Below are 27,457 nucleotides of genomic sequence, written 5' to 3' on the forward strand. Positions count from 1 at the left end.
CGTAATATTTTTAACATATAACAAGACATCTGAGGACCTCAGCTTGACCTTTGAGCAACATTTTACCCTTTTCGCACATTTTGTGGAACAAACCAACATTTGATTAACTGAGAAAAATAATCAACCAATCAGTCGATAATGAAAATAATCTTTAGTTACACCCCTAAAAACACTTATGTTGTAAAGTTACATCACTTAACTATTGTGATACAAACATGAAGAGTGACTTTCCTCATACTAGATTTTCAGAAGCATTATTTAAATCCTAACCTGATTAGCTAAAAAATCTTCAAAAAGACCAAACATGAGAAAAAGCACAACAATGCTGGTCAAATGTTAGAAGAACAGTTTAATCATACATAGTCACAATTCTGCTTCCAAAAATGAGTTTGTTTTCTTCATCTAACATCTGGAAATGTACATAAGGCCACCTGAAAATGTACATGACTTTGACAGTGTGACAAAACTCATATGTTCATATTTATATAATTGACAATATTTTACATTGCTTTTGCTTACAAGGTAGTAGCTGTTCCAAAATACAGCACTCTTCTGTACAAAAATAATTCTTGTCATATCCTGTGAAGTTTCCATGGTAGCAGAGAGGACTAAATGCAGCCTCGGTTTTAGTACAGAGTGTTTTTTTTTTTTTTCTTCGTCTTTTTAAACTGTCACACATCAGAAAGACTATCAACAGTGGATGTTACAGCTCCGGTACAAATAGAGGCTGGCCTTTCCCATAGCGGATTAAAAACAAAAACCATGCCAGATTGTGAAGCCATAAAGTTTCTTTTTTCTTCTTTAAAATAACACTTGATCAAATAAAACTGTATACATTATATTCAAGGGGAAAGGAGTGATGAATATACACACATCAAAATGCACATTTTTGCCTTTTTCTCCCCAAAAAGTGTAAAAGACATCCCATTTACAGCATAAACGTTTACAAATGTACAACTGTACAGACGAAATAAAAGCATCACTACAAATTTAGAGCAAGGCCTGTCAAACACCACGACTAGACATTTTTTTTTCTCAATTAAACTAATAATCTTACACTTATTAACTGCACATATACTACATGTATTCTACAATTATTTCATATGAAGCAAAGAAGCCATCACTACGAGCATTACAGGTGAATTGTATAGCTTTCGATGGCCCCACCGGCCTCCACCAAATGCACTTGCATACCCAACCAAAATGAAAAGATTAAAAAACAAAAACACAGAACCATTAAAAAAAGGTTCTTTCAGCATCCCTTTCTTCAACTCATCCCACTAGTTCTAGTTCATTTCACCTCAGATGTACAAAAGCTGGGATAAGCTCCACTTCACGACATTTTGTTATTTTTTTTTTTTTGGACTCTGACCTTCAGGCGGTGGGGGTCCCATCATTTGCTGCAAGCCCCCCTAACCCAAAAGCAACAATTTTTACTCATACATAAAGATGCTATACATCGCTAAACTACTTCTACGCAAGAGATGATTATTCAGTACATAAAGATACCGTTTTCTAGGGCAGTGTTCATCTCAAACTACAAGACAGATAAGATGTTACACAAAACATGATAAAGAAAAAAATCATTCCAAGGATTAAAACCTGTCACAGCATGCCAACACATAGCCCGCTCCCACCCCACTATCCCCCACAAAAAGCCCCCCAAACTACGGTCATTTCATGTTAAGATTATACCAGGTTACACGCCCGCTGTACAGCCAAACCTCATGCTCTGCATCTATAAGTTAATGGTAGCTTTTTATCTTGCATAACCCCCCCCGAGTGATCACCTGGATGAGGGAAAAGACGGCTCAAAACGGGGCTCAGTGGATGCAGCAGCTCCGGTTGGTCAGTCTGTTAATATTTTAGTACCGAAACGCCAGGCAGACGATGAGCTGCTGCGGTAAACACACACAACCCTGGAAAAGGAGGCGAGAAAAAGCCACCACTGGAAAAAACACACTACCCTAGACTGAAGCACCGAATCCCCAAAGCCAAGTTCGCAAAAACCGGTCCTGAAGACCTCTAGATGACTGTGGCACGTGACACATAGTACTCACCTGTGGACGGAGGGGTTTATGTCCATCCATTACTATGTATTAGTGCTATTTGAAAACTAATCCACCAGCTGCTTTGGCATGGGAAAACACTTTTACTGTGCGTGGGATAATATACAAATATAATATTCAATTGCCTAGACTGAATTAGAACAGCTGACATAAGTCTGGTTACAAAAACAAATGGAATTGTTTTCTTTAAAAGGATCACTCAGTTTAGCCTTATAAAAATCACTTGCTGGTGTTAAATTGTAGGAATTGTAAATTTCAGCAAATGTGTATAAGTTTTTTTCTACAGAGAATTTACAAGGTAAAAAACTAAATGTACAAGATAATATGAAAACCAGTCAAATACATCAATTACATCATTAACAATGGGTTTTGTGCTTTACCCAGGCAAAGATCGGCCTGCTGACTGTGCGTCCCCTGGGGGCCACGCTGGGGGACCGGCACCAGGGGTGGCAGAGTGGCAGGGCTCAGTTGTCACAGCGTTCTTAGGTGAAAGTTGACTTGTCTTTTATTTTTGGTAATTCCCCAAAAATGGGTCGACAGAGGGTGTCAAAGGCTAACCCCTATGGCTAAGGAGCGTCTCTCACAGAACAGGGGGGGTTTTGGGGCTCCTACTCCTCCACTTCTTCAGGGGACCCAGGGTGTTGACGAGCCTACATGAGGCCGTTAGTGGGGCCGCCGATGGGACCCAGTTCAGATCCGCTCTTCATGTAGTACTTTTCTAACTTGGCCAGAATGTGCTTCCCGTAGGTGTACTTGCGTAAAGTGGCAATGTGAGGCCGGATCTGAAAAAGGGAGAGACGGCAAAGGTCAGCAAATTCAAAGTCCACATGAAATGATAAGTCAATCAATTGATTTGCATCAGTTTTTTACAATTATTACAACTGATTGATGTAATTTTTGAAGTAAAAATACCAAAGGATCACTTGTTCTAATGTTATTTACCAGTTTTGTCAGGGCACAAATACACAGAGGTGCCTATCTCCTGCAGAGGCTACAACACATACACCTCTGCTTCTGGTTGAGGCTGCAACTTCGCCAGTCAAACCTCCAAATATAACTCCAACATGAATACGGGTGTAAGAAAAATTTTTTTGAGCATGCATCTCTACCTCAGCCTTGCAAACTAGGGCTACAAATTATGAACATTTTCCTTAATCAACAATTTAAACGGAGACACACTAAATGTCTTGTGTACATGTGCAAAGAACGCTCCTAAAACCTGAATAACATCGGCATATCCCATGTCTTAATCGGAAAGCTCTACATTCTGAAAAAGGCTGTATTGGGAATATTCAGACAGAGTCTGCTGTTGACATGACCTGTATTAAATTCAGAATACCGTCACATTTGGAATTATGGTGGTAAATTTGTCTCCATGTAAACGTAGACAGTGCTACAGTGTATTTATGGAGGACATGTGTTAAGTTGTTTAGAACTTTGGTCCAAATAATATGAATTCACTAGGACAAAAAGTTTCAAATATCTTACAAAAAGTCATAATCTGCGTGATAGCATGAATTAAGTTGTCTACCCACCTTGTGCATGATGATTTTGCGCTGAGCAGGTTCCGCCATGTCGATCATTCTTTGGACAACGTAGTTGGCGTACTGGTCCTTCATCATGGTGTACAGGGCACTGTGGGGCCCGTCTTTCTGGCAGCACACTTCATCTATCAGCAGAGCTCTCTCTGCACGCGAGGAGTGGATCACACACTTCTCAACGACATTACTGAGGGAAACAGAACAGCTTTTATTACACACATGCTACTTCATAAGTAAGCTCAAAGAGTTATACCACTAACCAGTCACAGTGGATGCCATTTACTTCTGTTTGAATCAGTTTTCTTCTATGTCCACAACGTATCCATGACATATTATAAGGGTACTACTTGATGTTTTCAAGTTGCAACAGTGGGTAGTGTTTTGAAAACTTCCCATTAATATTAACAGTCTTACTGGCAACTTTTCTGATGTCTGTGAGGGTGGAACTGAGCTGCATGATTGGCTATTTTCTCTCCTCTAGGATGCTCTGGGGAAGGAGCCACTGCTTTTTCTCAGTTGTGTGCTTGCATGTGCTTTTTATCAATACAAGCATGACAGTTGGCAGCCTGAAAGACCATTAGGCCTTAGTGTTGTCACGATACTGGAATTTCAAACTTTGATACAATGCCTTGAAAAATGGTTATTGTCTGTTTAATGAATGATCTGCTAAAATATGTTATAAAACCTTTCGACAGTGCTGTATGAAATCCTCACATTCACTTAGATGCCAAAGAATTTGTAAAAGACTTAAAATTAAGTAAAAGTTTCATTCACTGTGAAAAGAAAATTATTTTGATATTATTTGAGATAATTTTATACAGATGTATCACAGATACTAGTTGCCACGGTGGTCATTAGGTGTGTACATCACGTTTCACCCCAATACAAAGATTATATTGATTCTTTGATACCATCTGATATGATAGTGTCGTTTTACCAAAGTTTGCCATGATACGAGTTTGATTAAATTCAATTGAACAATATGCAACAACATTATATGCCTATTTAATAATCAGTTACAGAAGAAGCTGCCACTCCTTTCTCTCCTGTTTTTGAACAGACAAAAAAAAAAGAATAATTGTAACTGGTAAAGACCATCAAGTTTAATTTAAATTGACTCACACATAAAAAATGGCTTAAGAACAATTAACAAAAGTATAGTCATAAAGTCAGCACTGTGCTCATGGTCAACCTAATTAAATAAAAAAGTGTACTGCTTTATGGAACATTAGAGAAAAGCTGAATACTTTGTCACTGTCAAGTGGACCTCAGTCTCTGCCACTAGATGAATTCATAGCTCACCTTGCAAATTTGTGTTGGCTGAGGACCAGAACCTTCCCACGAACTTCTGCGACTATCTTGCTCTTATCTTCTGGTCTGCCGTGCTCCAAAACATGCTGAATGACGTAGTTACCATACTGATCCTGCAGGAGGCAGTGGAGGTGTGAGATCAGGGTAAACAGCCATTTTAGTATTGATTAAAATCACAAAAGGATCCGTGCGACACCCTTTGCTCTGATTGATACTCATCATGCACTACTGTTCACCATTGGTCTTAATTGGTGTGAGATAATCATGCATCTCTACAATGATAGGTAGACGAATGAGTGACACCCCCATTTGTAGTCTTAGAAATACCCTTTACGTCATCACTGCGGAAGGTCAGACAAAACAGATGCTGCTGGTTTGGAGCGTTGCTGACCAGACAACACAACCAATAGCATCTTTGCCCCTTCAGAAATGGGTGATAGACAGTTATGGGTGTATTTTTAGTGCGACAAGATGGAGACAAGAACTCACCTGACCAAGCAACAAATAAAACCACTCTGACTTGATCTTTGTTAAAGTAGTAATTTGTTGGGTAGGGAATGTGATCTCCACCTTTAATTTGGAAATATTTGCCTTCAAATCCATTTCCTGTCAATCTGTTTTAACAAGCACGACATTATTTTGCACATGGACCTTACTTACAGCCAAGTATTCAAAGTTACAAGTGATTTAAGTACTGCTTATGAACACTTTAATCATTCAAAGAGTTTCAAACTCTCGGAAAGCTTCTACCAAACAATTAAAGTGAAATCAGGAAGATGAAAACAGAAAAACAGATTGATCAGGAGATGCTGAAGGCTTAAGAGAGGGATCATCAGACAGCAGGGAAGCATGTGCCAAGTGAATCCTCTGTGGCATAAAGCAAGAGAGGAGGGAAAAGGTGAGAAAGAGGCAGCTCAGTGGGTTAGGAGAAGGCCTGTAAAAGTTGGGAGTTGGAGGAACTATCTAAATGTTAAATTAGATTCTTTACAAAAGAAAAGATAAAAAAAAGGGAAAGAGGAAGGGAGCACGGGGACATCCGCGAGAGAGAGGCAAATTGCTCTGACCTTGAACAGTGCATCACGGGACACTGTATAATATGTTTTGGGTGTCATCTCCAATGATACGCCTTGATATTTCTAGATGAAATAAGTGAGGGGGCAGGGTGGATGTTTAAATAATCACATATGTCAGATGTAATGACAGCTAACAGTACAAATACATTCATCTTTAACACATTACACTTAGCAGACCACAACTAACACAGGAACAATGACAGGCTGAAAATATGAAATGCTCAAACATGAAGGAGACATGCAAATACACCAACACAAGAACACGTTTCAACAACAGTCACATCTAGCAAACAGAAAAATGACATCTGCAAACAATGTGGGCTTAGAAGTGAAGACAGATGTGCTCACCTGGCCCAGTTGTTCAGAGTGCTGATGCAGCTCTTCCAGGATGGGCAGAGTCTGTTCCTGGGTGCAGTGCTCCAAAATCCTTTGGATGACTCTGCAGCCATAGGGGTGTGTGGAAAGCACAAACACCTGCGAAAAGAAGTGAAAATAAGAGCAGCTCAATAGATCATATCAGGTAGTTTCAAAACAATTATAGCCCAAACTAAATTAAAGCTGCACTAAACTGGTTTAAAAGCTAACATTAAGATGCCTAATTACTCAGTTTTTATTCTTCCGCTGATATAATAAATTATAATTTTTTTGATTAGTTGACTCATGTAATTATTAATTTATTAATTACTGTTAACATTATTTTTTTTATTACGTGGTTAATATAACAATTTAGCCACAATCAAAAAACATGTCTCATTAATATTTAAATATTTTATTAAATCATAATGCTAAAAAAATAGACACACACAGAACATTAGAATAATTATAATGGTCACATATTTGAAAATTGGTCTCGTTTCCACCCTATTTCATGGATCCTATTTGTGAGATGCTTGATAAGAAAAATATACTGGACCTCAAATTCAAAAGGATTGCTGTGACATATAATAACTTAGTCACTGCATCAACCCTTTCCTTTAACTAGAGAATCAGTATTTTTGCTCAAGTACTTGACTAAAAACTTATAATGGTTATGACATGGATTTATTTCATCACTTAAGTAATATGCAATGAAAAATCACTGGCAAATGTATTTTCTCATCAGCATGGGGTGAGGACAATAAATGATTTACATACTAACAACAGTATGTAATGTCATTTTATATTGCTTTAATGACCATGTATGTGTGACACAATGGCTTAAACTAAAAGCTGAACAAAAAATGTTAGATGACACATGGTGTAACGATAACAGCAGCAGTGCAGAAATGACTTTTAACATGGAGCGATGAAGAAACATTTACAAAATCAATTACAAGTGACAACTATGAACAGAAACACATTCTGCCTGTCAATAACCCAAATATATCATGCTTAGGATCTGACAAAAAGTAAACAGGATGCTGCCAAGTTGCTGCTGCTGACAGAGGACTCCAGGGCTTTCACTTCCAAGTGCTCGTGCAGAGCAGTTGCACTGCTGCGATAAGATATTTTCCAGTTTGCAGGGCTTAACGTGAGCCAGTCTGTTGCGTGTCTGTCTAAAATACTCCCACACTTTTGACAGTGACAGGTAAGGTTTGTTAGCTGAATTCACTGTCTTGACCAGATGCAGCAGTTAATTGCAAAATGTCAAAGCACATTGGGCAAATTGACGTACTAACGTGATCAGTGACATCAACAAAAAAGTTCTTCTGCAATAGCTGGGTTTCAACCAGTAAAGGGCAGTCCCTATGATTATTTCTGACACAGTATGTAGACTTTACATTTTTTGCACTAAAATGTCAAGGTCTGGACCTTAGTCAATCAAAAATACTGCTAAAGACCCAAACATATGGGATTTCAGCTGAAAAAAAAGCCTTGGGGGGTTTAGTTACTCTTGAATGTTTATGTGATAGATGCATAAATACATAGTTAATTGTGACCGATTCTCTATTTAGAGTCACGTCATGTTTCACTGATGTGAATCTGTTTCTTCTTTATATCACAATCTTGTATTTACATCAAACAATGCTGTTGGCTGGTAGACATTCAGATTCATGAACAGGTCTTGTTAACATTTGACATTTCCAATATTTTATTATTATTATTATTATTATTATTATGGGTGTGTACAGGCAACTGAACCATTCATAATAATAATGATAATAATAATAATAATAATAATAATGAACCCACCTGTCCCTGGAAGGCATCAATAATGAACTGTAGGGCCTGCGGCTGGACACACTCAATACACTTCTGCACCACATGATTGCCATTCTGGTCCTTCACACACTTCAACACATGGCCATCGAGCTCGCGGACAATGTCGCTCTGAAGTGATGAAATTGAGAAACAAAATTGCAACAGACGTCACTGTGTTGAAATTGAAGATTGTGATATGTTTGGTTGAGATCTTTTTTTTTCTCTTTAAAATCAGTCAAACAAGTTTGGCCAAAACGTTAAAAGAAGTGAAATCTCACTTACAATTACCTGCTGGTCTGAGGAAATGGACTCAAGGGCTTTCTGAATGACCCTGCAACCATACATCTGCAAAGCCAAGGGGAGGACGTGTCCACGGATACGCGTTGCCAAAGCCAGCTTCTGGTCTGCACTTCCAAACTGACCAACACAGAACACAAACTCTATTATAATACAGATGCTCTAGAAAATAGTCTCTCTGCTCTAATGAAGCTGAAATGACACCTAGATAAACTTAAAACAGTTCCAACCTCAAAGAACTTCTGGATGACATAATTCCCAAATACATCAGTCATCAGTTGGTATGCTGCTTGCAGAATCTCTCCAAACACCATCTGCCTCTCAGCAGGAGTGGCCCTCTCGAGTTTCTGCTGGATAAATCTAGACAGACAAGATTGGAGCAAAGAGTAGAGATGGATTATAAAGAAATTAGATTCTAAGACCAATGCAATTCATCCCGTGTAAAGTTTACATTTAAAATGCCAGAATAAAGCAGGATTTAAAAGCCAGAAAGCACATCATCACCTGGAGCCATGCTGGTCTTGAGAGAACTCCACCATGTGTCCCGGCAGGTCGCGGAGTTGGAGGTTTGGGAAGCGGTTGTTCCTGAAGTCTTCCAGCAGGCGGCTGCGTCCGGACGGCATGACATCAGAGCGACTGTAGCGGGGCCGAGAAGGAGGGAACAGCTGGCTGCTGGAATTGAAGAGACTAGATGTCCCGCCGGCACTCCGGTACTTGGCCTCAGCTCCTGGCGCTGCAGAAATGTAACGCCCGCTGCCATTTGTCAGGCCACCTAGGATTACAGTATGACCAGACACTGTTGTAGTTGTGGCTGCAGTTGACCAGAATTGTTATACATGTGAAAAATTGGAGGCCATGGGATGCAAGGCAAATTTCAGAAATAAGTTCTCATATTAAGGTAAAATAAAATCAGTTAAAATGTACTCAAACTGAAGCCAAGACTGGCTGCACATAAAACATACTGTAAAATATGGCAACCCCCAATAACCCATGGCTTTACATTACAAAGAGGCTGACCACAGCAATAAAGATGCCAGGTACAGAGCATAGAGAAAACTCATTAAGGGATAAAATTAAAAAGATTAAAAAAAGCTCTTATGAAGGGCATTGTTTTGATACATATATTGACAGTTATGCAATGCCCTGGTTTCAATGGGGAACTTGACCCGTCTTTTGCAACTATTTTTGGCTGGACTGCAGGGGCCAGCCCTATGGGTTGCTGAGTGGCTGAGTAAGTAAGTAAGTAAATAGCTGAGTGATGAAGTTGCAACATTGGTCAGTCCAATGTACATCATGACATCACCGACAACGGCACGTTGCCAACACACATGGCTGCGACTGGTCAGCACACTTCATCCAGAAAACAGAACAGAAAACTGCAGCTAAAAGACCTCACTCATGATCACCTAAAATGTTTCACGCAGAGTTGTGTGTTTTAGACACGTGACAGGAATTTCACAGTGGTCGTGTCCGTTCAGTTCAGCCTAATGCCCCTCAAAAAAAATCATATTCCCTGTGGCTACGGCAGTGTCAATGCTCCACTTGCACTGTATGAATAGCTGGAAAACCATGGGCTGTTTTTTGTGACTCCCAACAGAGCACGGGAGAGGCAGCATGTAGATATGGACAGAAGTGTCAATGTGACGTAAACTTTGCTTGAGCATGAAGCCTTTAAATCTGAGGTTGGTCGGGCCATATGGACCGACCATAAACCATTCACTATTCCATGAATATTAGGCTTACCTAGGTGAAGGCTAGAAGAGGATCCATGAGAGGAGGGCAGAGAAGGTGGAGGAGTAAGTGGAGAGTGACCTGGTGTTAGGCCAATGGGACTGGGTGAAGAGGAGTAACCCAGGCTGTTGTAAAAGGGCTGGCCAATTGGAGTTAAACTGCTGCCGCCACGCTTGTATAGATCAGAACTTGCCAACAGAGAATCCCTGCGAGATACACTGCTACTGGTGGAGCTGGATACTACAAGAGGAAAAAAAATGGGGAGAACCAGCATAAAAAATTAACTCTTAAAAATAAAACATTTCTCTAATTTCCTTGTAACTTGTAGCAGAGTCACTGACCAGAAGAGCCGAAGCCTCCAAGAGCTGAGCCCAGGCCGACACCAAGAGAGCCGCCTGTGCTGCTGAAGCCGAGGGAGGAGCTTGGTGGAGGTGCAGCAGAGGTGTGTGAGAAAAGGGAGCTGCTCTGAGATGTGTTGGGGACCGATCCAGAGCCGTAGAATGAGCTGGAGGGCAGACCACTGCTGGGTGGGGGAGCCTGCTGCTGCTGTGGCTGGGGTTGAGGTTGAGGCATGGAGCGGTACAGGCCGTTGGCTGGAGGACCAGACATGTTGTTACCGGAGCCAGATGCTGACACCGCAGCTGCTGGTGGAGGCAGAGAGGGGAATGTGAGGGGTGAAAGGAGAGCCGAGGTCAGAATGGACATAATTGGAATTCATTAAGTAACAACAGGGAGGAGTGGATGCACATACTGAAAATGATATCTTATGAGATGGAGTGGTACTTACCAGCCTGTGCTGCGGCAGGATTGATGAGGAGAGGGGTCTGGACTAGACGAACTGGCCCACCTAGTCCAGTTCGGGCACCAGGGCCCATCACCAGTGCCCCGGTCTGGTCATAATAGGCTGCAGGGGCCAACACCTGATAACCTGAGAAGGTTAGGAACATAAAAAGATGTCAGCAATTATAGATAAGTGCATAACGTGAATTTTTTGTGTCAGAACAGTAACTGAATCAATATGTAACAATTGTGTGTCCAAAAAAAAGAGTACTGCAGTCCAAATGGCAAGTTGGAGTTATAGATGGAATATTAAATAGGTTGAATTCCTATTTAATATATGAGCTATGGTTGAAGCAAATTGTTTCCTGCCACCCTGATCCCTCTCTGAGTTTGAGGGGGCAGGAATCTGCAGAAGCACAAGACAAGCACAACACTGTAGTCCGAAAACAATATAAGAACAACTCCTATCCTGTTAGCTGATCAGCTGTTTATAACTGCCAGTTGTCTATCAATGTAAAGCTAAGCCCATTATCCCAACAACAAAAGCTCTGAAAATACACACTCTGGAGTCTGATTTCAGTGACGACCTTACTTATTGCAGGCCAGACCCCATTAAAATATTGCTCAATTTAACAGTTATAAATATCTACTCCTTCTACAAGACTATCAGTGACGATCAGACTTACTCAGTTGGCGAACATTCAGCATTAAATTGAACTCTAATTACCGTGAAACAGGCAAACAATTACACTAGTTATGGGCTGAAAGAGGAATTTTAAAAAGCTGTAGCTTTCTTGTCAGAGTATTTCAACTTAGCACGTTACCTTCATTTCGTATGGCATATAATCATTTTATAATTTATTATGGTAAATAAATTACAGATTTCTTCTTTTAAAAAAAAAACAGTTTAAATGAAAACATCAAGCAGTAAAGATAAATTTGTTTGGCTGTAAGAGGGATGAATGAAGTGGTCTACTAACCAGGCATTCCTGTGTATGCCAATGCAGGGTTTGCAGCAGCTGCTGCGGCTAGAGATTCCTGCTGACTCTGTTGGCCTTGTCCAGGTGTAAGAGGTCGCTGGTTGGTTCCCGTACGCATCACCTGGCAAAGAAGGTTAAGAATGACTTCCATTGAAACCTCCTGAAATCCAAGGTATTGCTATATTGTAATACATTTGACTGTTTATCATTTATTCCTAAATATTTTAAGATTGGTAAATGTGCTGGATTTGACTGACAGTTACCTAGCAACAAAAACAACTCCCCAACTCATCACATACTTATTCAAATGTTGCCAAACTCTGGTGCACAGAAGTATGTGACTTCATCTTTTTCCAACTAAACCACACCAACTTTGAACCACACCCAGGACTGACAGACAAATACAGAAATTATTCTCATGAAAAAACAAAACCATTCTAAATTGAACAATTTCAACTGTTGATCACAGAATTCTGAAAGAGGAAAGAGGTTTTCAGGGGCTTCTTTAAAGATTCAAATCAATCACAGTTTGCATTTGAGAATGTGCCTTTCAAATAGATTATTAAAAGTTCATTCATAAAGCAGGTTTAAGTCTGACCAAGGTTAACATGCCCTCTTGAGACTAACCTGGTCTGGCCAGTTTTATGATGTGGCTCCACCTTGGGTTTAACAACTGTCAATCTGATTGCAAGTGTTTTGTCTCTTCTTAAAACTACACTTTTACATAAAATGTAAATAAACTAATGTTCAGGGGAAATTTGTGTACTTAAGATCCGAGTTCATGTCTTTTTCAGTCTAAACAATCTGCACAGCATTCTGGTCATTATATTAGGGCTGGGGGTATACCAGTGACTGTGACCAGTGTCATGTTTGCCCACAATATGGAATTCACTATACTGTCAATATCATAATAAATGTTTTAGCATTACTGTAGCTTTGATAACATGCAGGTAGAAGGCTATGCATGTAACTCATAGAACTGACTGCTACATTCAAGTGAAACTTGTGGAATTACGACATGAAGTCATGAATAGTATGTTGTGAACAGAAAACTTCCAGTTCACAATGTCATGAGCCTGAGAGGGCCTTCAAACGGGTTCATCTCTTTAAGACAACCCTATTGTATCATGTAACAAGAAAATGTGAAAGTTAACATTACAATCAAAGCATGCCAATTTTTCTGTTAGCTGCATGAACCAAAACAAAGTCTTTTGTCTACTCCCACCATCAGAGGACTTGAAGACTCGGTGGATTAACTGTATTATTTATGGAAATGCCCCCACAACAACTGGAAAACTCTTGCGTGTGGGCTAAGTAAACCATTTTACTTTGGACTGCTTTCTTAATTAGGGCCAGTACAAAGCAAGCTTCACTTCAAAACTGGAGCGTAAAGATCAATCAAACTCACATCTTAAGTTTGAAGTGAGCATTAACTATTTTTATGTTGCAGGTCTGGCTGTTGTTGCAGGGCTGTGGCTATGAGCATCGGTTATCCAACCTACTACTCTGCTTATTTAATTAACTGTCCCAGTCTGTAGGACATCACTTTTCTTTTAGTGAAACTTGTTGGTTATACTGCAACATAAGCTCAGCTGGTTTTGTTATGCGAAAGCCCCCTAAACCGTCTGATACCGGATGGTATGTGTGTATGGAAATGTACCTCTCATCGTGTGTGCTTTTAAGCGAACTACAGTTAAAAATCCAGTAATCAATTTTCACCCTTTGTTGTAGACACATAGTAAACAGCATTTTCACCATTCGTAAACTAAACAAAATTATACATATACCTAGAAATCTATTAAAATTCAAGACAGAGGTTTTGCTTGATTTTACTGTAAAATATTTGTTGTTCATTTTTGTTAATATACTTAAATTTGGGCAGCTTGATAGCCATGAAAATTGTAGTTTTGTCTCTACGTAGCAGTTTTATTCACTGTGAAATGATGTAAGCAGTCTGCCTGCACTAGCTCTGCTTTGTCTTTGTGATATAGTTGGTGCAATTTGTTTGTCTCTCTCAGCAGGCTTTTAATTGTGAGCCCTGCTTCTCAGATCAAGGACAACAGTTCCTACCTGTGGTTGGCCTGGACCTGGTCCCTGATTGGATGCTTGCTGATTAGCCGAGTGATTGGCAGTTGATGCAGCCTGTTGCTGGAAAAGATTGGCCGGGTACACTCCCCAAGGAACACCATAGTACTGTGGTGGAACCACTGTGGGGCCTGAGGAGAACATTTTAAGGTTAAATGCACATCTTGCACGACTGCTCATGGGAGTTCTTTTTTCCTTTTCTAAAATGTGCTGTATACTCACCTGCAAGTGTGGCTGCTGCTGCCAGGCCAGCGGCAGTGTAGGGATCGGTTCCAGGGGGGGCAGCATTAATGATGTAAGGATTTGGCACAAAAGCAGGAGCAAGGCCAGCTGGGTAATATGAGGAACAGTAATGCAATTCATTATTTCCATATCAAATTGTATTCAAATGACTTTGCAACAGATCTCTAGACTACTTGAGGCAAAAAGTAGTTAAACTGTGTTACATGAAACACCGTGGAAGGCAAACAGACTGACTTACCGAGATGCTGCTGCTGGGCTGCAGCCAGGGCGTATTGTTGTTGCTGAGCTGCAGTGAGCTGCTGAACAGTCAGGGGATTAGATCTCTGGAACAACTGGAAAAAAACAAACATAAAAAGGATCACAACATGTTTAGCAAACTTACAGTTAGATCTTTTTCATACATAGGTTTTGTTTTTCAACCGACCTGCTGTTGAGAGTTGTAGTCAAACAATCCTACTGGAGTCCCTGATGAGTCCACCTGAATCTGGTTCCCTGCGTAGTCAAACTGGAGGGACTCCACACCGGCTTGCTGCTCCATACCTCCCATGTTCTGGGCCTCCTGGTTCTGGAAGTCCTCAGCTGGGGCCTTGTTTTGGGCGGGGTTGTGTTGTTGGAGGGCATGAGGGTGGTGCTGTCCCATCATCTCCAAACCAGTCTGACTGGGACCCATTCGCTCTACGGCTTCAGTGGGGGAAGCTTGACGGCTTCCAGGGGTTGGGCTGGAGAGCAAAGAAGTTGCAGCATCAGCACACACACCATATTAGTATAAACTCTGTCTGAGACAGGAAGCAGTATAAACACAGTAACACTTTATATTTATATTTGCTCACTTATTGACGTTTTCATTACGTTTAGGCTTCACTACATAAAATCGCAATCCTCAGATGTACCAAAACATTAGAAGAACTTCAACTGACTATTCCTATGTGTCACATCCTTTTGCTCTGTACTCCAGTAACAGTTCTGACTAGCTAGCTAATTTTCATCAATTGTTAGCTAGCCAGTTAGCGTGCACTTTGCTCTGTAAGAAAACACTAGCTATCTAATCTATGTCAAACATTAGCTAGCACATTGCTAGCATTACTTGACTCAAAGGACCAGTGTGTAAGATTTAGTGGCATCTAGCAGAGCGCTTCAGATTGCCAACACATCATTTTGTTCTCCCCTGTCAAATGTGTAGCAGAATCTACAGTTGCCACTATGTTTCTATTGAAGTTGTGGTGCAGAAGTCACTATCTGCTGTCAGGTTCATGTAGCACAACAACTGTATTATCTCGCTGTATTTCATCTCGTCGATGTTATGTGCATTTATTGTACTACTGTAAAGTCAGCAAAGACTTGTTTTTTAGTAATTATGCCGAAATTAACCTCGACAAGTGATAAGCTAACTGCAGCCCAGCTAACTTGCTTTGTATTACTATGAACATTCAGTTAAAGTGGTTACTGCCACAGTTGTTTGTTCAGTAGCACAGAGAGCATGCCAATCTTATTTGACAGTCCTTAAATGCTCTTAGTCAATACTGGCCATCAGCAAAAAGTCACAGATATATAATCTGTATAATATGCAGAGAAAAGATGAAACCCAACTGATGACCCTGTTGTCTGACTGGAACCTTCCCACACCCTCGCAGCCCATTACATTATTATAAAGTTCTGCATTTCAACAAAGACGAGCCTGGTGTGTAGCATATCTAAGTACAGGAAAGAAGAACACTGACCAAGGCTCTGTACAGTACCAAGCTTGCTCAATTGTTATTGCAACAAAGAGCAAAAAGGGGCGGGATCACTGTGGAGGGAAAGTACAAATACACTGGCAAGTTTGGGACATTGTCACCTCTCTCTGACAAGAACAGGAACATTTGTCATGATGGATATTGTAATTAAATAAATATTGAAATGATAATCTTATTCACAGTACTGCCAAAGATGTAAGCGGCAATGACATGATACACTCATCACATTCATGGCATAGTGAGCTTGTCAAAGGAAAAATGGTTAAATACGCAAAAACTCTCATGCTTCTATGGTCACATCAGTTAATTGAAAGTGTTTTCCTTGTGTGATTCTGTCATGTGAGCATGAATGTCTATCAAATGTTTGGAAATAATTGCACCTTGGACAAAACCAATGGTTGTGATGTTTCCTGCATCCTGGACACAAAAGAGCTGTTGCACCTGAGAGGAGTGGGTTTTGTAAGCCTATAATGATGCAGACTTGCTGTTGGAGGGCTTTATAACACACTCGAATGACAATGTAGCAGATCCTCCACGCAAACATGCAAACAAAGTGAGAGTGAGTGGAGGTGGGGTGGAGTGGGGTGTGGGGGGTCCAAATTGGAATAGAGCCAAAATTATTTAAAACAAGGGCTGCAGTAGAGGGGTTAAAACGTTGCAGCTCATAGTCTCAAAACACCATAGTTTTAATAATGGCTAGCTTTTCATTTTATGTTACTGTAAAAAGAAAACTTACTTGAAATCTTTGCAGTCTCTGTCCATGCCGTTTAGTAGACCTCTTCCATTAGCTTTAGATGGGTCATTCTCCTCTCCCACCTTCATCTCTGGGCTCTTGTCCTCTTCAAAGGGGGACACTTTCTCTTGGACATCATTCTTCTCTCTTCCATCTTGGTCAACATCTCCTCCACCCTGTATTCATAAAAAGATAAGTTGAGACTAGATGTCACCCTTGAGAATAAGTGGTAAATAAACAAGAGAAGCCCCCTTCTTTTTTTCCAGTAAGAAGTGAGACAGAAGCTTGACTTACATAGCCACCGTTCCTGTAGCGACCATCCATCTTGTCACCAGGAGAGGAGCTCAGGACGTACTCCACCATGCTCACCCCAAGGCCTCCACCTTCTGAGCGAGGTGAAAGCACAGAATTGGCATCACCATTCCCATGGAAACTCTGGCCTGGTCGCCGCTGCACCATGATTGGCTGAGACACTGAATGATCTGAATGAAAAGCCGTGAGCAAATATCTAAATACTTGTGTATATAAACTATAGCTGGGTAAGAACCCTTTCTCAAATAGAGAAAAGCTACATGTAAACACAATACACCAAAATATGAGTGCCACTCACGAGATGATCCCCATGCATTGTCCCTCCACTCCTCGCCAAGAAGCATCCCTTTTCTTCCATCCTTGGCCAACTCATCAGAATCCCAGAGCTTTTTTGCTGGCAGAAGCTACGAATAAATTTTACATATTTTTAAGCATCTGTAACATCATAGCATGTGTAAGTGAGATGCAATATCTTAAGTATGCAACTTGCAACACCCACATCTCATTTAAAGGTTAATGTATGGTGCTGTGTTTACAATTCTTAAATTTAAATATTAGATTTTACTGTAGCCATTGTTAGATTTTCAGTGAAATGAAAAAATGCAAAGCTGAGTATGAACACTTGAACAACATTTATCCCCATAAACTTTAAGGTAGTTTGCTCCTTCATGGAAAACACATTATTGCTTTATTGACCCCCCAGGGGGAAATTAATAATTGCACTACTGCAGAGCAGAGTTATACGAGTATAAAGTCCAATAAAAGCACGAGCCTGAGAATCTTTGTGTCCATCTTCTGCTCTTCTATTCATCACAATAATTGCGCTCTCTGAGCTCTATCTGATTTATGTCATGGAGCAAACTTCAGATGTCTTAGGCCTACCTTTCAAGCCCAGACAGAGGGAGTGTTTCATAAAAATTTTCATTTTGATTTATTATTATACTATAATGGAGAAAGGGACGGATGTTAGGACCAAAAACCCCTTACCTCTCCCATGCCCCTCGACTCCAAAGCAAGAGCTTGGAAGTCGTAGTTCATTTCATCCACAGCACGGACCTGAAACAAAGGGAAGAGAAGCTGGACTGTAAAAAGAAAGCTAAAAAGCACTCAGAAACTAGACAGCAGAACCAGTTCCACTAATTGCAGAGCAGAACAGATTAGGCTACATTCTCATTGAGTTTTGTTCAGTTTCCATGAAACTGTTGTTTTAAATAAAAAGCCGACTATAAAATCTGGCCTACACATTATTTCAAGAGCCCTCCAAACAAAAGACTTTTGCTCAGTACAGAGGTATTCAACATGTAGTTTCTGAATAATCAACACAATACCACCACTCACAAACAATTGCCACCAACATTTTGTTGAAAAGGATCAACAACAGTTTCTGCTTTGGAATATGTAATTTGTATGCCTAAATTGCTATCCGTTAGTTCTCCAATCACCATTACACCATCACATCCTCTATAGATATAACTGACTCATTCTGAGGTAACGACTAGGGCTGGGAGGGGAAAAAAGATTCTCTTAAGCTATAAGATTATGATTCCTGAAACAAATTTTTTTTTTAGTCCATTAGCTCAATACTTACACATAACAGGGATCCCTATTAACATGCTAGTGGAACTTAGCACTGCGGTAATATCTTAAAACAATTTTACTCCACGTGTAACATGAAACATTGTGTGTTCATACTTTAATACACATATTTCCACTGATCTGTGGAAATGACTCAATGGCTGCTGACATCACATAGCCAATGCAACCTGCTACTCTGGCTTCAACACTAACTGACCAGTCACAGTCAACTCAAAGGGCCAAATCTGACATTTGTACTATGTGCATAATTTATTTTGGCCTAAAATCAATCATCTTATGATTTACTCAGCATTAGGTTGCAAAGCAAGAACAGCTACATTTAACAGTTAACCTCAAAATGTATTTTATTTTATGAGCAGTATAGAAACAATGCTGATGATATTAAACCCCAGATTTGACTGGCATGACATGTACATCGTTTTGTGATTATAACTCTTCATATACAGTCTCTAGAAGTGCATGATTCAACCTTTTTCCATCTTCTTCTTTTCAGGTGATTATACACTAGGGGTCGGAATCTCTTGGTACCTCATGATTCAATTCGGAGGGCCATGACTCTATAAGAATGATTCCCAGTGCATCTTGATGCATCAAAATTTCAAGCTTTTAAGCCATGGAGTGCCAGGTGGATTTCATACATCTGCAGCTGCTCATGTACATTTCAGGGTGGGAATCTTTTTTTGATTTGCTTCTGAATCTTTTTGACTGAATGAAAAGGGAGTACCATTTTCAGTCTGTTACTCCAGTTTCCCTGAAATACAATATGAAAACGAATTAAAGATTAAATGGTTGCCAGCCTTTATATTTTAAAAAGTTAACTACATTAATGAATTTATCCATTTGACACCATCGTACAGTCGCCTGCCTGCATAAGAATAACAAGTGAGAGGAAAGCGGGGTGCTCCGATGTGTGTGTTGTTATTAACATCATGTCTCCAGCAGTGGAGAGTGCCCTCTCTGCTGCACTGTTAGCTCCAGGGAAACACAATGTTGTCCAACATTCAGAGCAGGCACAGAGTTTCTGAGGTAAACAGACTGAGCAGAAAGTTATTTTCTTCACCACAGCACTGGTTGAAGTTCTTTAATGCCACAGTGTGTGTTGCTCAGCCACTCTCATTTGTTACAGCTGATCGCTGCTCCGATAATGACTTAACGTTGGTCTCTGAGCGATGGAAAAAAGATTTCACAAAACAATTCACCTTCATCTTTCAAACGCAATTATTTAGACACTAAATTAGAACGTGATTGCAAAGGCTGCCTTTTGAGAAGATGAAGTACATCCCTCTCTGTTAACCGCTGATAACTCTAGTGTTTGCACGCTGTAAACAGACCAGGTGCTGCATCACCCTCGCAGCAGAGTTCTGCCTTTTTTGCTCCATCAATATCATGTTAATTGACAATTAGAAAATCCATTTGAGATTTGCAAATTGATTCAGAATCTTCCACGTCCGCATTGTGATGTACATAAGAATCGAGTATTTGCCCCATCCCCATTATACACTAATGAAAATTTTACTATTTGTGAATATTTTATTGCATTTCAGACTTATTCTGCCAATAAACCCCATAAATCACATGCACTGGGCCTTTCAAAAAATTGCCAACACACAAAAGATTAGAATCATTTAAGCACAATAACACTAAACAAAAAAACACACCTTAGTGCTACACCCAATTTCTCTTCACTCTTCCCCATCCCAATTGTGTGTATAAGTGAAAAGTAGGTGTGCCTTACGAAATACAAAACTTCACTCTGTCCTGACGGTTGAGGCTTTGTCATCTCAAATGGAAAAAAAGAACACAAAAGCAGTAAAGCAACATTAGCCTGGATAGTATCTGCTGTAACAAACAACATGAAAAAAGGAGACCTGGAGATAGCATTTTTCCTTTTCATCAGGCTGAGTGATAACCCCATGCCTAATCTACTGTAAACATGAGGGCCTGCTGAACAAAAGGTCTCAGACATGCATGGGTAATGGAGACCCAACATACAAACTAAAGAGGGACTGTTGCGCAGTTACTAGACTGAGACTGAGATTACGAGGCCTTGTGTCTCTCAAATTCAATAATTACAATATTTGCCTAAAACCAGGATATTATAAATGCAGTTTGCACAAATCCCAACTGAGGATTTGCAAAAAAGAGATGAAAAAACAAAACACAGAAAGACTCTTTTGAAACAGAACTTATTAGCTGAGCTGTCCTATTATCAATCATTTTAGTGGACTACGTAGAAGACACAAGGCCACTAAAATGGATCCTTACCAAGATAAAAAAAAAATAAAGATAATTTCAGTACCAATGTTGCCTTCTTTTACCTTCTTCAGCATTTCTAACCACCCAGCCTTTGTATCATGTTTTCTACTTAAAGCTACTACAAGGAAGTTTCACATTTTGTTGACTTTGGAGGCTGCTGTGGACAAAAGCGGTAGTTTTTCACTGTAATAACCACAAAATATACTGTTGAAAATAAAAATCAATATAAAAATTTCTTCCTTGTTCCTGTCTGTAACTTTGGCTGGGAAAATGTAAACTAAGGCTCATTTCATCGGATTTCAAGGAGAATCCAAACCGTTGGCAGGCATTAAGAACAACTATATAAGGCATAGTATTAAATTGAGATGGTTTCATCATCACTTGAAAACTCCATGTAGTAGCTTTAATGAAAGCTGTATTATGTTCTACCAAATACTTTCCTTTTGTCCTCCCATAGGCCAAAGTCATGCAGGTTAGGTGAGGTGGGTGTGTTGCTTCAAGTGCCAGCAAGATCAAATCTAATCCAGGAAGGCCAGTTTAGGTATCGGATACATAAATCTAAAGACTGCAAAGACAGTGCAAAGCAGCTTAATACTGTAAAACAGGATATTACAAGTATCACAGCAAAACTCACACTCCTGCTGTGCCATTAACACAGTGGCCAAAGCACTGGTCTCACACTTTTTATACTCTGTAAATGTGGAGGCTGTGCTTTTATAAAAAGTTCACATGGATCTATATGCGTTAGCCCTGTGACAGACCGTTATCTGTCCACAATGTACAACACTCCTCATCCCAAAATATACTGGGATAAGCAAATATGAGAATGGACCCAGAGCTCAAATGGGTTTGCAATTGTAAAGCAATTCTTTTAATTTTGCATGGAGGAGTGAGAAGGCTTGAGAAAGACAAGAGCATCCTACACAGAAAGTCTAACTGGACGGACACACTTCTTCTCTCGTGTTATTGACTGGATGCTGCAGCTTAACTCATGTGGGAGGCCAAGTTCAAATTAATTACTAGTGAGCAGGGAGCTTATAGATTACAAAAACATTGTCTCATCCTCCCCTTCCAAGCCTGTACGGCAGCAAAAGGCTGCATCTAGAGCCAGTGTCTGGTTTGTTCATCCTGGGTAGGGATGTGCGTGACTATACACTGTGTGGCTTATGTTAGCTCCAGGTAAACAATGTTGTTTACCCGCAGATGCTGCTATCCTGCTCGGTCGGAAAAGTTAATGCATTTAAGTGACTTGTCGTGTTCTGTAGGATTATTTGCAATGTTCATAACAAAGTATTACATATTTATAAATATGATTTGGTTATTGAACAATCTGATTAAGTGCTTCAAATGTCTTTTAATACATGCGTACATACATCAGACAATGTTTAACATTATCAGTTAATAAATTCTGCTCAGTTTTGTGTGTTTTCTTACTTTTTAGTGGACTAGTCTAAATTAAAAAATTGTGTTTAATCAACAGAGAATTAGTTGCCAGGAACATCCCCAATTCTGGGCTACAGTGGAAACATGGTAGTGAAACAAGACAACCTCTGTGGAAGAGGACCCACACCCTCTGTAGATATTAACAGTTCATTCTAAGGCTGTCAAAAGCCATATGATAAATTATATTGTGCCACTAAATTCCTGTAAATTTTACACACTGGACCTTTGATTTCATGTGATGATCTATAACAAATGAATGGAGATCATTTATTTTTTAGACTTGAATCATTTTAGCAATTGGTTGCGGCCTTTTCTCTGTTGTCTTCTCCCAGCAACAAAACAGTCACAGCGGAAAAACCACTGTGCATTGGGGAGCTTGTGATTAACGTTTCTATTTTATTGCCTCAACGTGCTTTCCAAATTTTCTGTACACAATGTACCCTCTTATCAAAAAAAGACGATTTTAAAAATGCTGGTGCAGAAAACTGCTCTCCAACCTATATTTCCACCTCAAATTAGTACTTGGTTTTGAATCAGGAAATCGTAACCACTCCAATTTTTCTATGAGAGATTCATTTGTCATTTTATTTGTGGACACTGTAAAGTCCTTGTATTGCTGCACCCCACAGCAGCTCTATTCATTTGCTCAAACTTCAATAAAACATGCCTGAAGGAAATAGTAATTGAGGAATGGTTTGCACCTGGTGTAAATCATCAGATTAACTGAGCATGTGAAATACGTGATCTAGTGTCAGTGGTGACTAACAAGGTCTTATTGTTTGGGCAACACATCACATTTTGTATCCAAACAGAGCAGTTACAAGTCAACTGACAAGTTATCCAGTGCAGTTTCTTAAATTCAAACTTATTTAGAATTTCTTCACTTTGGTGCTTTGTGGGCTTGGCATGTATAAATCATATGTCAGGTGGGCACTTGTGAAAAAGAGGGTGAGCTCTAAAAATGCTGGAAAAGGAAGCACCAATAGTAAATCAGGTTTTCTATTGTTGTTACACTTGTGTTACTGTAATTTTGGAGCAAACTGGCACAAGAATTTGCTTGTGTTCTAATAAGGCTCTAGTCTATCCTAGGTGTATATACAGCTTTGAATTTAATAACATTGCAATGACTGGTCCTTAAATGAAGACACTTTACCTGATCAACATGATTGGCATCTCCAGTTGGCCAGCGATGCTTGCTGGGTGTGCAACCTCCAAGCTGCTCTCCAGGCTGCCTCTGAAAGAAGTATCCAACTGTGGCGTCATCCTGAGAGCGTCCACTCAGTGGAGGCTGTGGGGTACCTGGGGTAGCGTTAACCACCCTGTCCATGCCCTGTAAATGTGGAACCCCGGGTGCCTGTCCAGCTCCCCCAACTGTGGCTAGGGGCCCGCCACCGTGAACTCTGACACCTCCAGTCTCAGGAGCACCATTTGCATGCAGCATCCCACCTCTTGTCTCCTGCCAGGCCACGTCATTCATACCTAGGATGCTGCATGGAACGCTCATTCCACGGGAAAGCCTTAGTAAAAAACATTAGGAGTGAATCAATAAATTACAATCATCATTCAATTAAAGATGCAAAAATTACTTGATTAGTTGTCAACTACTAAATTAACAGCCAACTATTTTGATAATCCATTAATCAGTGTGAGTATTGTGTGTATGCAAGTATTTTCTGGTTTATTTACACCTCTACAACACTAAAAAGATTATCTTTGGTTGTGGACAAAACAAGACATTTAAGGACATTGTTTTGGGCTTTGGGAAACAGTCAACATTTTTCACCATTTTATGAACCAAACAAGTAATCTATTATTGAAAAAAACATCTACAGCATAATGGACAATTAAAGTAATCATTAGATTCAGCCCTATATGACAGTTTACCTGTATCAAGTTTAAAGGTACTGATGTGTGTAATATTAGAGGTGCATCTGATTCTTTCATATTTGTGTAATTTCAAGAGTCCATATAACCTGTAGATTATGCACACCTGAGGTTAAAGCGATAGTTCACCCAAAAATGAAATTTCACTCAATATCTACTCACCCCTGCGCAGATGTGAGGATAGGTGAAGATCTCCACTTCACAAAACACTCCTGGAGCTTCAGCGGAAAACAGTGTTGCAGCCAAATCCAGTACAATTGAAGTGAGCAGTGACCAGTTTTAAAATGTAAACACACACACACACACAGACACAAAAAAAAAACAAAACATAAAACGTCTCCATACTGCTTGCGTGGTGTAATCCAAGTGTCCGTAAACTTGCAACATTAAAATTTGACCCCAAAAAAAAGCCATTTACACCATGTTTTAAGCCTAAATGTCAACTGTAGCCTCTCAGACTGGATCCGCGTGCACACGCCTGAAGCGGTTACACAAGTTCTCGGCCAAGCAGTGCGGCTGCAGCAAAGAAATAATGTCCCTCTTCTATGTCGAAGTCCTCAGACATTTTCTTCTTTGTTGAAAATTTGCGAAGTCAACTATGCACATAACAAGTCACTATTTCTGAGCAGATCTCTCTGTTGCTTGAGTCGCTTCCAGGTAGCATGTAGACACAGGTGTGAAGGTATTGCGAAATCTCGTATATCTCGTGTTGTGCCGCTTGGGCGAGCCCGTCTACCCGCTTCAGGCGTGTGCACGTGGATCCGTTGATACAGTTGACATTTAGGCTAAAAACATGGAGTTAATGGCATCTTTTTGGGTCAAATTTTAATGTTACGGCTTACAGACACTTGGATTTCACCACACGAACAGTATGGAGACATTTTGTGCTTTTTGTGTTCTTTTTTTACATTTTAAAACTGGTCACTGTTCACTTCAATTGTACTGGATTTGGCTGCAATGCTGTTTTCCACTGAAGCTCCATGAGTGTTTTGTCAAGTGGAGATCTTCACCCATCCTCACATCCGCACAGGGGTGAGTAGATATTGAGTGAAATTTCATTTTTGGGTGAACTATCACTTTAAGGATAGCTAAGATGTTGTGGGCAAAAACAGATAATCAATATTTGATTATTCTCACCAAACCAATTCTAACTGACATGACTATTACAACACAAAACCAAAGAACAGTTCTAACTCTTCAAATGTTTGTTTATTTTTAAGGGTAAAGCAGAAAACACATCAGAAATATACTTTGGCTTTTATAGAGCTAAAGAATTCAAAATAAATGCAGGCATAAACAGCTATCAATTTAGCTGATATTTACAAGCTAATATACACCCATATTAATACACACCTATGTAGCTTTGATAGGCCAACAAAAGCCCCAATATTTATTGTGTCCCTACTTATGATGTTAACATCTTGTTAAAGTACATGGCCCTTCAGAGCTGTTCTACAGCTGACTCCAATAATATCTCTAATATATCAGTTTAAGTTACTTTGTATAAAGTCAATGTAACACCAATTAAAACGTGACATTTAGGTTACACTCTCTCCCGCTATTCGGTGATCTAAGCTGCAAGTAACGATATGAGTACTGAGAGAAAGCAAATTTTGAAGCATGCTTAAGCAAAATGATGCACACAATACTACACCTGGTTAACTACATTTTCTTCGCAGGGACATGACTACTTCCCGAGTTGCTAATTTCATGCAATGGCTGTTCTACGGTTGAAGATTGAAACGTTAGCTTATTTAATGTTGCATCATAGCTTGCTCAACAACGGGGCATCAAAGTCAAATGGGATGCCTAATTCATTGGTTTGTTCAGTTACGAATGGGCAAGGAGAGAATAAAACAAGTGACTGACAAGAATGTTGATGGCTTGTAATATCACGAATGCTAGGTAACGTTGTCGGTAGTCTTGTGTTAGCTAGCTGGTGATACAGCTAACGCAAACACTACCGTAACGTTACTAATGATTAAAAATACACTTTAATATATTATGTAATGTGACTGATTATTTAACCACGACGAGGGATGTGGCTGGCCTTTAAAAATATGAAACTAGCTACAATGATATATCCAGCATTACTGATCATTGTGGCAAACCGACGTGCAAACCAATGGTCGCGTCTACATGGGAAACCCTGATCCGCAAAAGATCTCGCGAGAGTGATCGGTTTAAACAAAACAATTGTCTTTCTCCGACATTTACAAAGTGTTTTTGTCTCTAACCCTATGCAGATCATAACCACAACATTGTCGCATTACTGACCATAATTAGTTTGAATAACGTGTGCAATAAATAAACGATGTGAAGCAGTCTCGCGAGAGTTTAACAAGTCTAGGGTTCCCTTCTCGACACACTCCAAACCTTTCAGTTAGCTAGCTAGCTAACCTAGCCAGCCAGTCCGCTGCTAATAAACAAGCTAACTTAGCGGCTTTCACTGAGCATTTAGGCAAATAATGGTTTTCAATTGTTAGTGACTAGCAGTCCATTTCCTTGTTATTTGTCATTGTTTTTAAGCCAAATTAATAAGTGGCACGGGGTGATATCGAACATGTTTCGTGTTTGCTAATATTACTACACTGGAGTTAGCATTAGCAACATCCTTAGCTAACCAGCTAACGCTAACCGCAGCAGGCCTGCTGTTTGTTATTGGTTAGCGACGCTAGACATCAAAGTTAAATTCTTGACTATACCATTGTTTTACAGTAAGCTAGCGGGCTTCCGTGTAATATTGAAAACAAGCCATTTTCTGGGGTCGAAACACCATGTTGGCTATATGTAACAAGCCAAATAATTACGCCGAAATAGCTAACGTAAGAGCTAGCAAACGCTAATTGCCAAGTTGGTGTTGTGTGAGCTAAAACATCAACCAAACCACTCAGTGGCTAAACAACATGGCCCCCCTTCAAGTTCCAAACAGAGGGGCCTTAACCGCTAAACAAAAGGGGAAATACTCACACCACGGCAGTTGCGTTCAAATCAGACGCTTTACATGGCTTTTGCTTTCGATGTGACCAAAAAAAGAGGAGATACTCACGCGTTGTCGTGTCTTAAGAGGGTCTATGCTTGTTGCACGCCGTCAACCCAATTCTATATTGTTTTGTTTCCTTGGAGAGAGCGGTGATTTAGCAAGGCTTGATAGTCAGAGCTAAGAGTTTGCCTACGCTAGTGCCCCCTCCCTGTAAATAGCGTGAACT

The 27,457-nt window shown here is 40.0% G+C and overlaps 1 protein-coding gene across 7 annotated transcripts; it reads right to left on the reverse strand.

The window, feature by feature from the left end:
- Positions 1–329: 329 nt before the first annotated feature.
- pum2 (pumilio RNA-binding family member 2) lies at positions 330–27,457 on the reverse strand. 7 transcript variants are annotated; one of them, XM_084738254.1, is made up of 23 exons: positions 27,298–27,457; positions 23,518–23,881; positions 18,057–18,125; positions 17,368–17,473; positions 17,052–17,143; positions 16,761–16,933; positions 14,716–15,010; positions 14,530–14,623; positions 14,271–14,378; positions 14,034–14,179; positions 11,964–12,084; positions 10,991–11,131; positions 10,545–10,847; positions 10,216–10,443; positions 8,977–9,244; positions 8,703–8,832; positions 8,458–8,592; positions 8,167–8,304; positions 6,343–6,468; positions 5,986–6,057; positions 4,913–5,034; positions 3,605–3,797; positions 330–2,851 (listed from the first exon to the last, which is right to left on the reverse strand). In XM_084738254.1, exons 2-23 carry the CDS (start codon positions 23,866–23,868, stop codon positions 2,720–2,722), a joined length of 3,543 nt encoding a protein of 1,180 aa, XP_084594380.1. In that variant the 5' UTR covers positions 23,869–23,881; positions 27,298–27,457; the 3' UTR covers positions 330–2,719. The 7 variants fall into 7 exon arrangements, with proteins under 7 accessions (XP_084594380.1, XP_084594375.1, XP_084594376.1 ...); XM_084738249.1 differs by having other exon boundaries at positions 10,545–10,844; positions 17,052–17,239; XM_084738250.1 differs by having other exon boundaries at positions 8,464–8,592; positions 17,052–17,239.

This window comes from Lutjanus erythropterus, chromosome 15 (genome assembly GCF_056507025.1).
Source record: "Lutjanus erythropterus isolate fLutEry1 chromosome 15, fLutEry1.hap2, whole genome shotgun sequence".
In the NCBI taxonomy this organism is placed as follows: Eukaryota; Metazoa; Chordata; class Actinopteri; order Lutjaniformes; family Lutjanidae; genus Lutjanus; species Lutjanus erythropterus.